Source organism: Neofelis nebulosa, chromosome 2 (genome assembly GCF_028018385.1).
Source record: "Neofelis nebulosa isolate mNeoNeb1 chromosome 2, mNeoNeb1.pri, whole genome shotgun sequence".
NCBI lineage: Eukaryota > Metazoa > Chordata > Mammalia > Carnivora > Felidae > Neofelis > Neofelis nebulosa.
Genome location: NC_080783.1, coordinates 177,672,186 through 177,687,773, shown reverse-complemented (window position 1 = coordinate 177,687,773; position 15,588 = coordinate 177,672,186). Strand labels below are relative to the sequence as shown.

Below are 15,588 nucleotides of genomic sequence, written 5' to 3'. Positions count from 1 at the left end.
TGTAATAAAGTAAATATTTGGTGTTGGATTTTAACAACTGCATATAAGCACAGACCACGAAAAAAAATGCTGTGATATGCACTATTTTTGTGTGCTGATATAAATGAGGCCTACAGACAAGACTCCTACAACACATCACTCCGGGATGGTAGCATGATCCGATAACTAACTCTAAAGGAGTTAGGAGGAGTTAGTGAGGAGGAGGAAAATACTAGCTAGGTCTAAATGCTCACTTCCAACTAAGTAAAATAATTTTTAAAAACTTATCTGGTGACAAGAGAAGATAGACAGCATATGGCTGTCAAAGCCAAGAAGACATTAGCAAAGAATTAAAATGACACCAGGCGATTATCCAACTGGGATTTCTTCCTCTACGCCTGCGTCCCCTGTCCAGGGAAGACTGGGGGCTGCTAGGGTAGGAGGCAAGCAGTGCTGTTCTCGTCAGTGGCACCCCCCGTCTCACTTCTCACTGCAGCTCAAAGGGCATGATCACCATTTTATAGACAAGAAGGCCAAAACACAGATGTTACATATGTCTTCCAAAGCATACAAGGGGCAAGTGGTAGAGACCGTTATTAATTTACATCAGGTAATACGATGTGAACATGGTATGAGAATAAATTCAGAGCATGAATATATTGCTGAGTAAATCGAAGGTTGGCTAATTTGAAGCAGTCAAATATGCTTTGGTTGGAAATTCAATACTTTTTACTTTTTGAAGTCTACTGTGCTTATTTATCTAAAACTTAGAATTTCTTTATTTTTTTTTAGTCTTTATTCATTTTTGAGAGAGAGACAGAGAGGGAGACAGAACACGAGGGAGGGAGGGAGGGAGGGAGGGAGGGAGGGAGGGAGGGGCAGAGAGAGAGAGGGAGACACAGAATCCGAAGCAGGCTCCAGGCTCTGAGCTGTCAGCACAGAGCCTGACGTAAGGCTCGAACCCATGAACCGTGAGATCATGACCTGACTCAAGGTTGGACGCTTAACCAACTGAGCCACCCAGGCATCTCTAAAACTTAGAATTTCTAAAGAATTTAATATTAATTAGAAGCTAGAACATTTATGCTAAATCTATTTCCACAAGGCAATGCATGGGTAGAGAGCATCTAAAAATCCAATCCTGGCCCTGATGATTAAAAAGCCAATTATTAAATTATTAGTATTTATTATTAAATTATTAAAAAGTCAAATAATTTTGCCTCTTATATCTTAGTGTTTCTACTATAAAATTAATGATTATATGTTTAATAAGGTGAAAGAACATAAAATGTTTCTAATGAGCTCAATATCCAGAATGAAGAAATACATAAATAGCCCACCATCTGATTTCATGTAAAAATCTTGCAGGATTACTCTGACATTTAAAGAAAGCACTTAACACTTAGAAATGGTAGAAATTTCCTGAACCTACTAAAAAAATCGTATCTCCCTTGTTAAAATGAGATATTAGCAAGAAGGAACAGTGCATACAAAAACACTGCTCCCAAAGGACTCTATGCTTTCAAAGCCATTTATAGGGATTTTAAAAAAAATCTCTGGGAAAGTTACAGGTTTCACAGACCTATTTACAAAGAAAATAAAAAATGAAGGTATTTCAAAGTGACATTTTATTCAGTAAAACCTGTCAACTGAGATGGAAAGGAAGCAAGAAAGTATAATAGGCCTTAAGCACTAGAAAACTGACATGCACAGCTCTGACTCTTTGATGGCCTGTTGACTTACAACCTGCAGGGACGGGAGATCAGACAAGACGCGATGTTAAGCTGTTATTCAGCAGTGACTTAGCTAGCAAGGAAGCCCAGTGGGTTGTTCAACACTGATCTCATTTAATACATAATGGCTCTGAATCCTTAAACAATCCTGGGAAGGGGGTTGGGATATATGTCGCCTATTTTACAGATAAGGAAACAAAAATACATGCAATCATATATAAATTCTATTTGATAAAATGATAAACTGAAAGGTTTACCTTTTCATACCTGAAAAGGTAAATCATCTTTTTAAATATGAGAAGTCTCCTCTACCTTGAGTTATTTTTTCGTTATTTTCTGAGAGTATTTTTATTAGAAAAATAGCTAATCTGAACAAAGAAAAGAAATAAGGCACAATTCTGACCAACTGATGAAAAGGTAATTATTACTGTCTGTATGTGTTAGGTCACCTTCTGAAGCAAATGTAAAGTGGTCTGTCTTACCTGAACCACCGAGGAATTGAGGTACTCCGCACACACCCCCAAGGGCTGCACCAATGCTGAGACCGCCTGAAAACAAGGACAGTGAAGGTCAGACATCAGTGTGAGAGGGTGTTTTTCCTTTCAGCATTATACACGTCCCTTTCAGGGACAATTTGAAATGGTGACTAGATCAAGTCACGAATGAATGACCAGACAAACCACACCCCCCAGATGGGAAGAACTGGTAACAAGACGTCAATCCATTTACATTGTTCCAGAAATTTAAGAGAACTTAAATCATAATAATGTCAATAAAACCTCTTTGGAGGACTGGATGAAAGACTTTTAAAACTTATATTGTAGAATACTAACAGTCTTTATTTGAAAAAGAAGGGGATAGTAGGCGAAGGAGTGAAATGTGCCTTCAACAAACCACCGAAGTCTTCCGTGGAGGAAATTATAAAACTTTACTGAAACGCGTAAGGGAAGGCCCAGACGAACAAGCAGATGCCATGTTCCCGAACGGAAAGAACCAGCACTGCAATTCTCCACACAGGGACCTATACGTTTAACACAATTCCAAACACAATCTCTGGGGGATTTCTGCAGGACAACCTGGCATTTTGATTATATTCAAAGGGCAGAAATACGAGAACGATCAAGGAGATCTGAGAGAAGAAGGACGTGGGGCAGACTGGTACTACCAGGAAGGAAAGCTGTGCAGCAATAGTATAGAAATGGGCAAAGAACGAACGAACAAACCAACGAAAGGAACACACCCGCGTACACGTGGGGCTGTGACATGTGACTGAGCCAATACGTCAAAATAGGAGAGAAATCAGGGATTAGCCATTAGAGGCTCTGATGACAATCAGTTACCTATTTGGAAGAAAATTAAACTGGATCTCTATCTTATGTAATATATAAAAATAAATTCTAAATGAATTCAAGAACCAAGTATAAAAAATAAAACTGTAAAAGTATAAAATAAAACAGGTATTTTTATAACTTTGAGATGGGAGAATATTCCCTAAGCAAGTCAGAAAACTCTTAAAGCCATTAAAGAAAAAATGGGGAATTTTTATAAAATGTGGAAGCTTCTGTTAGCAAAAGACACTATCAATAAAAATAAAAAGAGAAGCAAAAGACTGGGAGAAAAAATTTACAGGTACATAAAATGGGCATGGCATTGATATGCTGAACATAAAAAGAATTCCTGAAAGTTAACAAGAAAACCCCAAAGAAACCTAAATAACGATGTCAATTTATAGAAGAAATGTAAACAGCCAATAATCACATGATGAGATGCTCAAATTCACAGGAAATGAGAGTACTGCAAATTAAATAACAAAACACTATTTTTGTCCATTATAATGAAAAAATTAAAGATGGAAAATATTCAGTACTAAAGAGAGAAATAGGAAACGAGTTTATGGGAGTACAGACTGGTCCAAATAAATCTCTTTTTTGGAAAGAGATTTATTACTATGAATTATATTAAAAATCACATTTTCCAGGAATTTGTCCTTCAGAAATGGTACCATATGCACATAAAGACAAATTTACATATTTACATGGTGCCCATGAATAAATGACAGCATCATGGTACAACAGTTGCAGGAACACACTACAGCCATTAAAATCAATGACAGCACGGATCTGTAAAGATGTCCGTGATATAATGTTAAACGAAAACATGCTACTACATATAGCTTGATTACAATTCAGCCTTAAAGAAAGAGAAAGCAGGAAAGAACGTGCACAGGTATATTCCACATAAATTTAGGCAAAAGTCAGAAATGCTATGAGTTAAATGGGTAGCTATTACCTAGGAAGAAGGTAGAGGTGTGGGGGTTTGGGGGGATGGAGGACAGGCACCTTCCATTCCTTACTTTGTGCAGGTAATTTAAAAAAATTTTTTTAACGCTTATTTATTTTTGAGACAGAAAAAGTGAGAGCAAGCGGGGGAAGCGGCAGAGAGAGAGGGAGACAAAGAATCTGAAGCAGGCTGCCGGCTCCGAGCCGTGAGCAGAGCCTGATGTGGGGCTTGAACTCATGAACCGTGAGATCATGACCTGAGGTGAAGTCGGATGCACAACCAACTGAGCCACTCGGGGGGTCCCCGTGCAGGTATTTTTAACTGATCAATTGTGAATGTTGCTTTTTCACAGTATTTTTCAAATTCAAAAATATATAAATATAAATGTAAATGTAAAATGAATGCATTTACTTGTACTCAGTGGCCTATATTTATTCTAGGACACAGTCACCTTAACTGCTCAGGAAGCAGGCATTTATTGTGAAATTTTAATCCTTGTTTGATAAAATCAGAGTCTTAATCTTTGGAATCTCTTTCTCCTATCCCTGAATTTCATCATCATCTCAAATACAACTAAGCAATATAATTCTCTACCAACTGCAGCAAACAACACGGTTGTTTGAAAAATGGTCTGACCTAAGGGAAAAATCTTGGAGGAATCTTTAACCTCAAGATATTTAATAATAACGAGGGTAAGTCCAGATTCCTATGTATCTACTTTTAAGCCAATTTTCTTCCAAGTAGGGTAGAAACTTGGACTGCTCTGTATTTTTTTTTAAATACATTAACTCTGCCAGAAATTAGTATTTTAACATTTTAAAAATATGAAGCAATTTCTTTTTTTAAAAAGTTTATTTATTTTGAGAGAGAGAGAAAAAAAGAGAGAGAGAGAGCATGCATGCACATGGTGAGGAGAGGCAGAGAGAGAAAATCTCATGCAGGCTCTGCACTGTTAGCATGTAGCCTGATGCATGGCTCGAACCCACACACGGTGAGAATGTGACCTCAGCCAAAATCAAGAGTCGGATGATTAACTGACTGAGCCACTCAGGCACCCCGAAGCTAATCTCTAATATGACCAATGACCTATACAGCCAGTTTTTGAGAAATAAGTAAATTGGATAAAACCCTGTATCTGAAAAGGTTTTTGGTTTTAAATGGTTTTGTTTTAAAAAAAAATTTTTTTTTATGTTTATTCATTTCTGAAAGACAGAAAGAGACAGAGCGCAAGCAGGGGTGGGGCGGAGAGAGAGGGGGACACAGAATCTGAAGCAGGCTCCGGGCTCTGAGCGGTCAGCACAGAGCCCGACACGGGGCTCCAGCTCACAGACTGTGAGATCATGACCTGAGCCGAAGTCGGATGCTCAACCGACTGAGCCACCCAGGCGCCCCATAAACGGTTTTGCTTCTTAAATCATTACCCATTATTTTCCAGATCAGTAGTCACTTCTAACATGCTTGGTCCACTCAATGGGGATCAAAATGACGGCCAAACAGCCTAGTTAACATTCAGGGAAGGGAGAAGACACTCCCTGGTCAGTGTCAGCAGAAGGCTTGGCAGACACTTAATCTTTCAGGATAAACAGTGGGTGGCAAGAAAGGGTCAGTTTATTACCAAGCATACCATCAGACTCTCTCCTGGATGTTCCTTCCCTCGCCCAGAGACGGACCAAGCGAGTTAGCTGATTAGTCGCGGTTCCGCAGGAGCAAGAGCTGCTCTAAGCACAATCCTACGTCACTTAGGGGCAACGGATGACTTTACCCCATCACCTTCTGTTCTCAGTACATCACGGTAGCTAGCACAGTGTCCTACATGCGGCCAAGTACGTAACGAGCAGTTAAGTGAACAATCAACCAGAAGACAGAATAAAATGCTCCTAGTTACAAACAAGTCAGCCCTCTGTGAAAAATAAAAGATTAAGTTATTCCCCTCACCATAAGGTTAAATGTCTTTGAGAAAATGAAGTCCCATGTAAAAAGAGGATGTACTGATTCTGAGGGAGGATTCTAAGCTCCTGTGACAGCCCTGTGTTATCTAGGAGTCCTACAATACCAAAAAACTTCCTACCAACCTTAAAATGAAATATTTTATTGTGCCTGGCACCAGGGAAGACTTTCTGATGTAACGGAGTCATAACACTGTATGTACACATATCTTTGCCACATACAGCAACTGTCCTTAAAAAGCAAGATGATTTCGGGGCGCCTGGGTGGCGCAGTCGGTTAAGCGTCCGACTTCAGCCAGGTCACGATCTCGCGGTCTGTGAGTTCGAGCCCCGCGTCAGGCTCTGGGCCGATGGCTCGGAGCCTGGAGCCTGTTTCCGATTCTGTGTCTCCCTCTCTCTCTGCCCCTCCCCCGTTCATGCTCTGTCTCTCTCTGTCCCAAAAATAAATAAAAAATGTTGAAAAAAAAAAAAAATTTAAAAAAAAAAAAAAAAAAAAAAAAAAGCAAGATGATTTCACACAACCATCACAAATTAGGAGGCAAATGCCAAAAGCAAAGGGAAATGAGGGGGGGAGAAAAAAAGCAAATACCCTACACTGAAATTTGGTTATGATTAGGAGCAAACATTCCTTTATCAGAGCCACTGAAACTGCTCCTGCAGAGATAACTTAACACCGTAACGTTTCATTGACTGTGTCCAGACCACGTCCCCTGGGTAACATACCAGCCCGAATAAAGCGAACTTCTGCTGTGGGCACACAGACTGGTTTAACTTACCCCAAGTTCTATATCTTCCGAATGAAGCTTGGCTTGGATTGCTGCAAATCCGCCTAATTCTCCAAACTGAGGAGAGAAAGGGCACAAATTAATTTTAAAATGCTGTACGTTAATAATTTAAACAAGAAACAAAGGCTACCGTTCTACTCTGCCAACGTGCTCTGTAATACTGATCTAGAGAAAGCCATCACAAAGATAGTCCTATTGCTCCTGCGATGCACTGCAGGAGATGTGCTAAATCCTGACGCTGGTGCTCATCTGTATAAACAGCATACGATAAAGAAGAGGAGGAACTGAAAAAAATTCTTATTGTTCTTTCTAGCTGTCATTTACCTAAAATACCAAACTCTAAGCAATTTCATTAAAAGAAGGAAAATACGACTATATTAACAAAAGTTATATACCTTATTTACCAAATCCACAACCCATCCGTGAGGCTCCTATGAGGAAAGAAAACAGAAATTGAGTTGGCAATATAAGAACTTCCCCATGAGCCCATAGATGTCTTTTTTTTTTTTTTTTTTAATTTTTGAGACAGAGAGAGACAGAGCATGAGCAGGGGAGGGGCAGAGAGAGAGGGAGACACAGAATCCAAAGCAGACTCCAGGCTCTGAGCTGTCAGCACAGAGCCTGATGTGGGGCTCGAACCCACAGACTGTGAGATCATGACTTGAGCTGAAGTCGGACACTCAACTGACTGAGCCTCCCAGGCGCCCCTACCATAGATTTCTTTTTAACCTAAGTGAAGAGTTGGAAGAAGAAAATATTAAGATTTGAAAAATATTTCAAAAGGCTTTTCTACATGTTTCTTAATGTGAGTCTCTGACATTTGTATATAATTTTAGGAGTCTGCACGTCTGTACTTGGATGCCACTGCTACAGTATGGAGCATTCTTGCATTTCTGGGTAGCTGACGTCAGTTGTTTAAGCTCTCCAAGGTACAGGATAACTTGAGTCAAATTCTCTAAGAAAATTACATTTTAGAAATCCAGAATTATTACTAAAGAGGAGCAAATCAGGAATAAAAAGGTTAAATTTTAGCCCCTGTTGTCCCACGAATTGGTGCCCTGGAGCAAGTGCTTTCTTTTCTCGTCTTTTCTTCCTTCCTTTCTTTTTCTAAGCATTCACTGCTCTGGGGGCTGAATAATATTTGGGGAACAGTGACTATGAAGAGATGTGGTACCTGCTTTCACGGAGCTCATACTGGAGCAGCTTCAACAGAAACAAGCAAACCCACACACACCTAACAGGATTCACACTGTGCTAAGTCCCACAAAAGGAAAAACCACAAAAAGGTCTTCAAATGAGAGACAGAAGGAGCCTCCTTTGCTCAGAGTGGTGGTCGTGGAAACCCTGTCTGAAGAGGTGGTCTTCAAGCTGGATCCTACAGGATGAGACCGGTTTAGCCACTCAAACAGTCCAGGCAGAGAGGCCGAAATGGCAAAGGTCCTGTTTGGGGACGGCAGTCAAGAGTAACTGGGGGACCTCCCCCACCACCCCGCGGGGACACAGCAAGTCGGGAGGAGCGGCACAGGTAGAGCTGTGGAGAGGGGCAGAGTGCACACCATGCAGAAACTTGCAGGCTGCGACTGGAAGGAAAGCAACAAAGTGCTTAAGCCAGAAGCGATGCATTTCATGCTTTACGATGACCAGTCTTGCAGTTGTGTGGAGGATGGAATGGGCCAGATAAATGAGAGTGGAGGGAGAGATAGTAGCTGGAAGACTAATGCGGTAACTAGATTAGACGGGATGGTGTTGGGGGGCAGGATGGCAGCAGTGGAGGCAGAGAGAAGGCAACTGAAGACACCTCTGAGATGAATTCAAAGGACATGTTTATGGTTGCTTATGGGTCGTAAGAAAAGGGATAAATCGTGGCCGACTCCTATGCTTTTGGCTTGAGCACCTAGGTAGATGGTGATGTGGTTTACAGAGAGGGAGAAGAAGGAAGGCTGGCGAGACAATAGGAAGTTCCATTTCAAGCACACTAAGTTGGAGACATCTGTGTGGCGACCAAAAGGAATGGTTGCCTCGTCAAGTATGGTGTGCTCAGAGGAAAGGTTTGGGCCACAGGGATACAAACCGAAGGGCCATCAGCACAAAGACTGCATTTGCTTCCGTGAGAAGGAAAGACAGTTCTTGGGGGAAAGAATACTGAACAAAGAGAGGGCGGCTCTGGATTAAAGCTGGACAGAAAGCAAGGAATCAAGAAAGGCAAAGTGACGTAGGAGGTAGCAAGAGACTGCCAGACGAACCGATTTCAGAGAGGGACAAACTGATGGTGACCAACCACTGCTGTGGGTGGTGTTAAGAGACGTTTCCTTGGGTTCTGGAAACTTAGAAGGTGCTGGTGCCTTACCGAGGGTGGTTTCAGTGGTGCGGCAGAAAAAGAAGGCAGACTGGCACACTCTGAAGAGTTAATGGAGACTTTTGTCTAGTTGCCCTAAACACCTCTCTGACAGATGAAAACATTAAAAAAAAAATCTTTAAACACACATAGCTGAGTTGGCACAAAGTGCTCAGAGGCTGAAAACAAAGAGAAAGCAGAAATCGTGTGAGGTAAACAGACTCACGCTAGCCTTCACCGTGCAGGCGTCTGTGGAACCCTGGTGACCTCCTGCCTCCATTTTCACAGCCCTACGGTGCCTGAGAAACAGGACCCAAAGCCAAGGTGGGGGCTGGGAGACTAAGAGGAGGTAGTCACTTAAAACTGGAGCTCAAAGGGCTACAGCCTCAGGGTAAGGTGAGCTGAAAGAACTTACCTGGAGAAAGGGAGAGCAACAGGGAAGCCTGCCTACGTGGACTCTGGTACTGGATGCAGGGGAGAAAAAAAATTCTCTAAGAATCTGTGGCCACTGAACTACCCTCACACGGCTTCACTTCTCAAATTCACGCTGATTTCACGGTCTGAGATACCGTGAGCTGAGAATTTATTCTAGAGTGGCCCCAGCCTGTAGTGGTTCCAGGCACCTGGAAGAAGTAAGCAAATCCTCCTTGGAGGAAGGAACTTTCCCTCACTCCAGGCCTCAAACCATCCTCCCAGATTAAATTCCAAGAAACAGGACTTCACAGAAAAACAAACACAAACAAGTGTAAATTTTTTTTTCTGTGTATATACATACAGACACAAAACAAGTTAAAGCTAGCCAGAGCCAGCTGAATCAGACTTGTAGATATCAGACACAAGACAAACACACAGGAGAACGAAAATACGTGTTTAGAACATGAGATGGTAAAAAATGACAAAACAAATGAGAACCAAATAGAATTTACATAAATGAAGGAAAGTAACGAAATTGAAGACTTTTAATGAACAGGGTAAACAGCGTAGCTGACACAAGCAGAAACAAAATTAGTGAACTAGAGCAGAGCTGAAAAAAATGATCACACCCTGTCAGAGCACAAGGACACAGAAAGATGGGCAACAGAGCAGAGGTTAAGGGACATGGAGGACAGGAGGGACGGCTTAACATGTATCCAATTAAAGTTCTGAAGGAGAGACTGATTAATGGAGGAGAGGCATTATTTAAGAAGATAGTGGCTGAGAATTTTCCAAAATTGATACAAGATATTAATCCTTAGATGCAGACGCCCAATGTTTCTGATGCAAAATAATATGAATACCACAGTCAGTCACAGGAGAGTCAAACTGCCAAACATCAAAGCGAAACAGGAGATCTCCAAAAGCAGCCATGGGGGGAGAGGTGGATTTCTTACAAAGGAACAACAGTCAGATCAAACAGCAACTTGTCAACAGCAATAATCAAAGCCAGGAGACACTGACAGGGTATCTCTGATATTCTGAAAGTGTAACAGTCAATCTAGAATTTAAAACCCAGGGAAAACATTCTTTAAGGCATGGGGATTAACATTAAGTTCAGGCCATCAAAAACAAAGACGTAATCACCAATGGACACTTACTAAAGGACATATTAGTAGGCAGGCAGAAGAAAAATTATCCCAACGGAAGAGACAGAGAAGGAATAGTACACAAAGAGAGAACGCCTAAATATGGCCAAGTCAAAACACCATATAAAATAACAATGCTGATACCTAGTTGAGCATAAAGCAAGGCGGGAAAAGACTAAGATGCTGCACGCTAGAGGGACTCTCGGAGACTAAGTCAATGAGGTGGGAAGTGAGCACACGAAACATTCCAAGGTCTAGGTACTGCTCAGAGGAACACAAAGATATTAATGAAATTTTGGTTTTGTTTCATTAAGTTAAAGTTTTGGAAAACCAGTAAAATAACTGGGAAAGGAGAACGTGGAATCTTCTCTGGTAAAGGTATGGAGGAGACGAAGAACCGTGCTGAAGCTAGACAGGGATGTGGGATCAAAGGCAGAATTTTTAAAGACAGGAAATACTATGGGGCACCAGGGTGGCTCAGTTGGTTAAGCATCCAACTATTGATTTTGGCTCAGATCATGATCCCAGGGTCCTGAGATCGAGCCCTGCGTCAGGCTCTGTGCTGAGCGTGGAGCCTACTTGGGATTCTCTCTTTCTCTCTCTCTGCCCCTCCCCTTCCCCTGCATGCACGCACGCTCTCTCGCTCTCCCTCTCTCTCTCTCACACACACACCCCCACACACAGAGTCTGCATTTCTCAACTTAAAAAAAAAAAAAAAAAGATGGAAAATACTAGAGCACATTGTATACAACAGGAGTGATCCAACAGAGAGGAAAAGACTGAGGATGCCAAACAAAGGATAGAAAACAGGAGGAAAATGCCTCAGAAGGCAAGAGGAAAGGGGATGAGCAAGGGCCTCTGCAGGAGAGAAACTCCTTTGCAATAACGGGAGGATATGAACAGACTGGACCTTTCTGGGCCCCAGATGTCACGCATGTTAAGCTGAGGGGAAGAGAATGACCTTCTGCTGGGCACTTGCTACAGGGGAGCCCTGTGCTTAGTGTTTTGTATACTTGCCCTTTAATCTTCACAACAAAACTGAGGATCAGATTTTCATACTTCGGGAAGTAAGACTGCGCGTAGCTAAAGAATGCAGACTAGAAGGCTAGATTACATGGGTTCTTCCCATGAGTACTAGGTTTGCAGACTTGGACAAGGACTCAACCTCTATGTGCCTCAGTGTCTCATCCATGAAATGGGGTTAAAAGTAGTACCTAACTCACAGAGTTTTTGTGGGGGTCAAAAGCTGCAGTGTCTCCTCACTGCCCTCTGTGCTCGGCTGTCAACCTCCTCCTCCTCTCTGGGGACTGCCTGGCTCTGCGAGACGGGACCACTCCCTCGTGCAGGCCATATTATTACAAGTGCACCTACTGCCTATGGTCCTGTAATATGCTGTTTTCCCATCTCCTCCACTATGCTGTAAGCTAGGAACCACGCCTTAGCACTCTTTATAAGATGGCTGAGCTAAACCTCTGCTTCCACTAAAGCAATGGACAAGTTTTCTATCTACTAAATTTACTGCTTTCCACTGTTTCTCGAAAGCCAGAGTTCAGTCAACAGATTGTTTAAATTATGTACTCTTTGTGGGTATAATGTCACTGGCACATTGTAGACCTTTAAATATAAAATGAAGATATTGGTTCTTGGCTTGAAAGAAAACAAAAGCTTTAATGCTTATGGAGCTTAAAAGAAAATGATGCACGAAACTAACTTCTAGATTATTTTTTCTAGGCTTAATTAGTCATTTCAAACGATTTCAAATGCTCTGGATTCTCAAACATCTATAACGATTTCAAATGCTCTAGCCTCTCAAACATCTATAAGAAACTGGGACACCCATTAAACTGGGGTTCTGACAATTCAATAAATAGGGCATTGATGTCATGCGGTCATTCCACATTTCACTAAACATCATTTCGAATCTATAAAATTCTTTATGATGTTAGTTAACAGCTATGGAAAAATATGCAATATCTGAAAAAAAGTTAAGGGATTTTATGAGCCATATGGAATAACTGTCATTTTTCACAGACTGTTTTAATCTTTCCACGTAAATTTTTATAGCACAGAAAAACTTTTTCAATATATTTCTCTATAAAATGACAAAACTAGACTATATTTACCTTTTGGAAAGTAGACACAGGTGAAACAGCAAACATATTTCCCTCCCCAAACACTTCTGTCCAATTCCTTTGAGATGTTTTCATTCTGTTTTTAAAATGGTACTCATTATCGGGATTGAAAGCCTAGATTCAAAGAGAACAGAGAAGCATTATTATTACCTATTTCTATAGCAACAATATTAGCAGGAGAAAAGAAGAAAAATATAGCCTTGGACTCCTCCATTAGCGGAATCTTTCAAATATCCCTACAGCGCATACTCCTTAGCCGGTGCAGAGGAGTGAATGCCTGAAGCAGGGCTCTCCTATCCGGTTCAGGGCTCGCTGGGAGGGAGACCAGGATTCGGGCCAGGTGAGGCCCGTGCACCAGGGGCCCTGGAGCTGCCACAGGGACAGGTGGGCCGCAGGGCAGTAAAGTCCCCTTCTTCACACAGCTACTGTGACCAGTCAGGGAAAAAGGCCAGAAACCAAACCGCAAGAACACCCCATGTGAAAGCATTTATGTGAATAATCAGGAAGACATGAGGGAAAGCTATTTAATCGTTCTAAGAGCTGAAAAAGCTATTAAAATTAGAAAGGTATTTCGTTAAAACTGAAAACACAGAATGAATGGCTGCTCTGTGTTTAAAATAAAAAGCAAGGTCCCTAACAGCTAAATTAAGGTCTTTAACTATATTAGTTATCACTCATCATTAATTACAAGTCAGAGGAAAGACAGAAGGTATTTTAAATAAAAGCAAAACACAAAGTGCTTCATTTTAGAGATACTGTACCATCGTAAGCACACCCAGGAGACCTGTGGGAATCGGATCTTGTTTAATTCTCTCTGCAACCAGTTCTATTAATAGCATCAACATGTTGTAGATTCCTTCGTGAATTTCAGTACCCCACTTGTGAACAGCACTTGATGTCAGGAGCTACAAAAACAAAGGGCACTTTATAGAGTCTCACTTGAAAAGAAAAAGTCTATTGTTTACCAGTTCAATCTTGAATAATCAAGAGATTATTACCATAATATTACTCTTATGCAGATGTCTTGCTTTAAGGAAAGCCTGTAGCCCGTCTGCTCGTTCCTTTATTTCAGAGTCAACACTGAGTTTTGTTTTTGCATGTTAATTCCCTTACATGGAAGCAGTTTGTTTAAAAGAAAATTTGCATTTGTTTCTCTACTTTTCATTATTACTGGGGGGAGGTCAAGTGGTGTAGAGCAAGTGAGAACATGAGACCAAATCCTGGAGCTACCACTGTTTTCTAGCTGTCTGATCTTGGACAAATTTACCTGAGTTCCCAAGGCTCGGTTTCTTTCATGTAAAGAGGCAAATTCTTACCCACTTCACACAGATGTGCTCAATATCAAAAGATAAAACAAATGTGAAAAGGTATCTTATACATAGTGCAGTACTGTTATTAGATATATCGTGGCCGCCAATACTAACTGATATTCTTGGAATCTAAGCAATGGATGTTATATTTCGTGATTTGAACACACACATTCTTGTCAGATTTTTTATATGTCAGAACTGCATCTTCCCACCTGTTGACCAGATGGCAACAGGACTACGAATGTGGAAACAATTTTAGAAATATTTTACAGACTTTGCTTACGTTTTCCTTTTTGATATGTATAAAAGTAATATTCAGTTTTTAAAATTGTTTAAGCCAATCTAAAATAGCTATAAGTGATAAGGCACTGTAACGCTATTTACTTTGGCACTGCTTCTCCTAAATATAAAACATAAAATACACAACAATCGTGCATGTTACACTCAGACAGCATCTCAGATTCATTAACAAGGCGGGAAAAGGTGCACAGATGAAACTAAGATAATCATCAGTGGATTTCTCCACGCCTCAGGCTTCTAGTCCTTGGGGAAATCTAATGCAGGAATAACTTCCCAGAATGGGGAATGAGAAATCAAAGGGTTTCACTTAATAAAATAATGGCAAATTGGTATGCTGGTTTCATGTTTTCCAAAGATTTCCCTTTAGAGGGAAAATGCTATGCAATAAAAATTCCATCTTCGTCACACTGAGAATCCCTTAACAAGAGCAGCCTGAAAGAGCCCAAACTTCTCTAGCTGCAGAGAACAACCTCAGTTCCAGATTTTCTAAATACCAATTAATCGCACGATTTGCTCCAATGAGCAATAATCATAACACCGACTTTATATAAACCAATGAGTTACTACTTTTTTTGCAAGAATTTTTTGCCTGCCTGTATATTCCTCCTATACCTAAATTATAAAGCAAGATGAAGCAGAGATTAGCACTCAAGAAGCTTCATACGACTATAAAATAAAATTCAGCACCACTCCTTCTGTTGCCATCTCACTGTTCAGTTTTTAATCTGAAAAGGGAATTCAACCTACCTTGCAGAAGAGGGGAAAGACAGGCAGCCCTTTGTGGGGAAGCTGTGCTCAAGGTTTAAACATAACTATGCGCTATGGCCAGACCTAGATTTCCTTTCCTGCTTGAACACATGGTAAAGAATCCAGGCTGGCCTGAAGGTAACAGGTGAAGAAGGCAGACACGACAACAGAGTCCCTTTTGTGCGCCTCATTCATACAATTGCTTATTACTCATACCTTCCTTCTAATAAAACATTTGAGGTGGCTTGTAAGAAAAGCCAAGGGAAGAGGGTCGAGAAATAGTCATCATACCCGGAAACACAGCTAAGGAAAGCAATGGCAATTATATAAAATACCACTGAGTTTTCTCGTAGCCAAATCAAAGGCACACAGAGTCCTTAGCTCTTCTGATTTAAAAAAAAAAAAAAAAGGGGGGGGGGTGCCTGGGTGGCTCAGTTGGTTGGGTGTCTGACTTCAGCTCAGGTCATGATCTCATGGTT

At 41.0% G+C, this 15,588-nt stretch overlaps 1 protein-coding gene across 2 annotated transcripts in view; it reads right to left on the bottom strand.

Moving 5' to 3' along the window:
* The window catches only part of USP24 (ubiquitin specific peptidase 24), a 140,639-nt gene that overhangs the window by 91,710 nt on the left and 33,341 nt on the right, over positions 1-15,588 (bottom strand). For both annotated transcript variants that reach the window (XM_058717284.1, XM_058717285.1), the window contains exons 4-8: positions 13,514-13,657; positions 12,744-12,866; positions 7,119-7,154; positions 6,715-6,780; positions 2,195-2,260 (exon numbers count right to left, since the gene is read on the bottom strand). In XM_058717284.1, the coding sequence (XP_058573267.1) occupies positions 2,195-2,260; positions 6,715-6,780; positions 7,119-7,154; positions 12,744-12,866; positions 13,514-13,657 (435 nt within the window). The remainder of the gene's footprint in view (positions 1-2,194; positions 2,261-6,714; positions 6,781-7,118; positions 7,155-12,743; positions 12,867-13,513; positions 13,658-15,588) is intronic.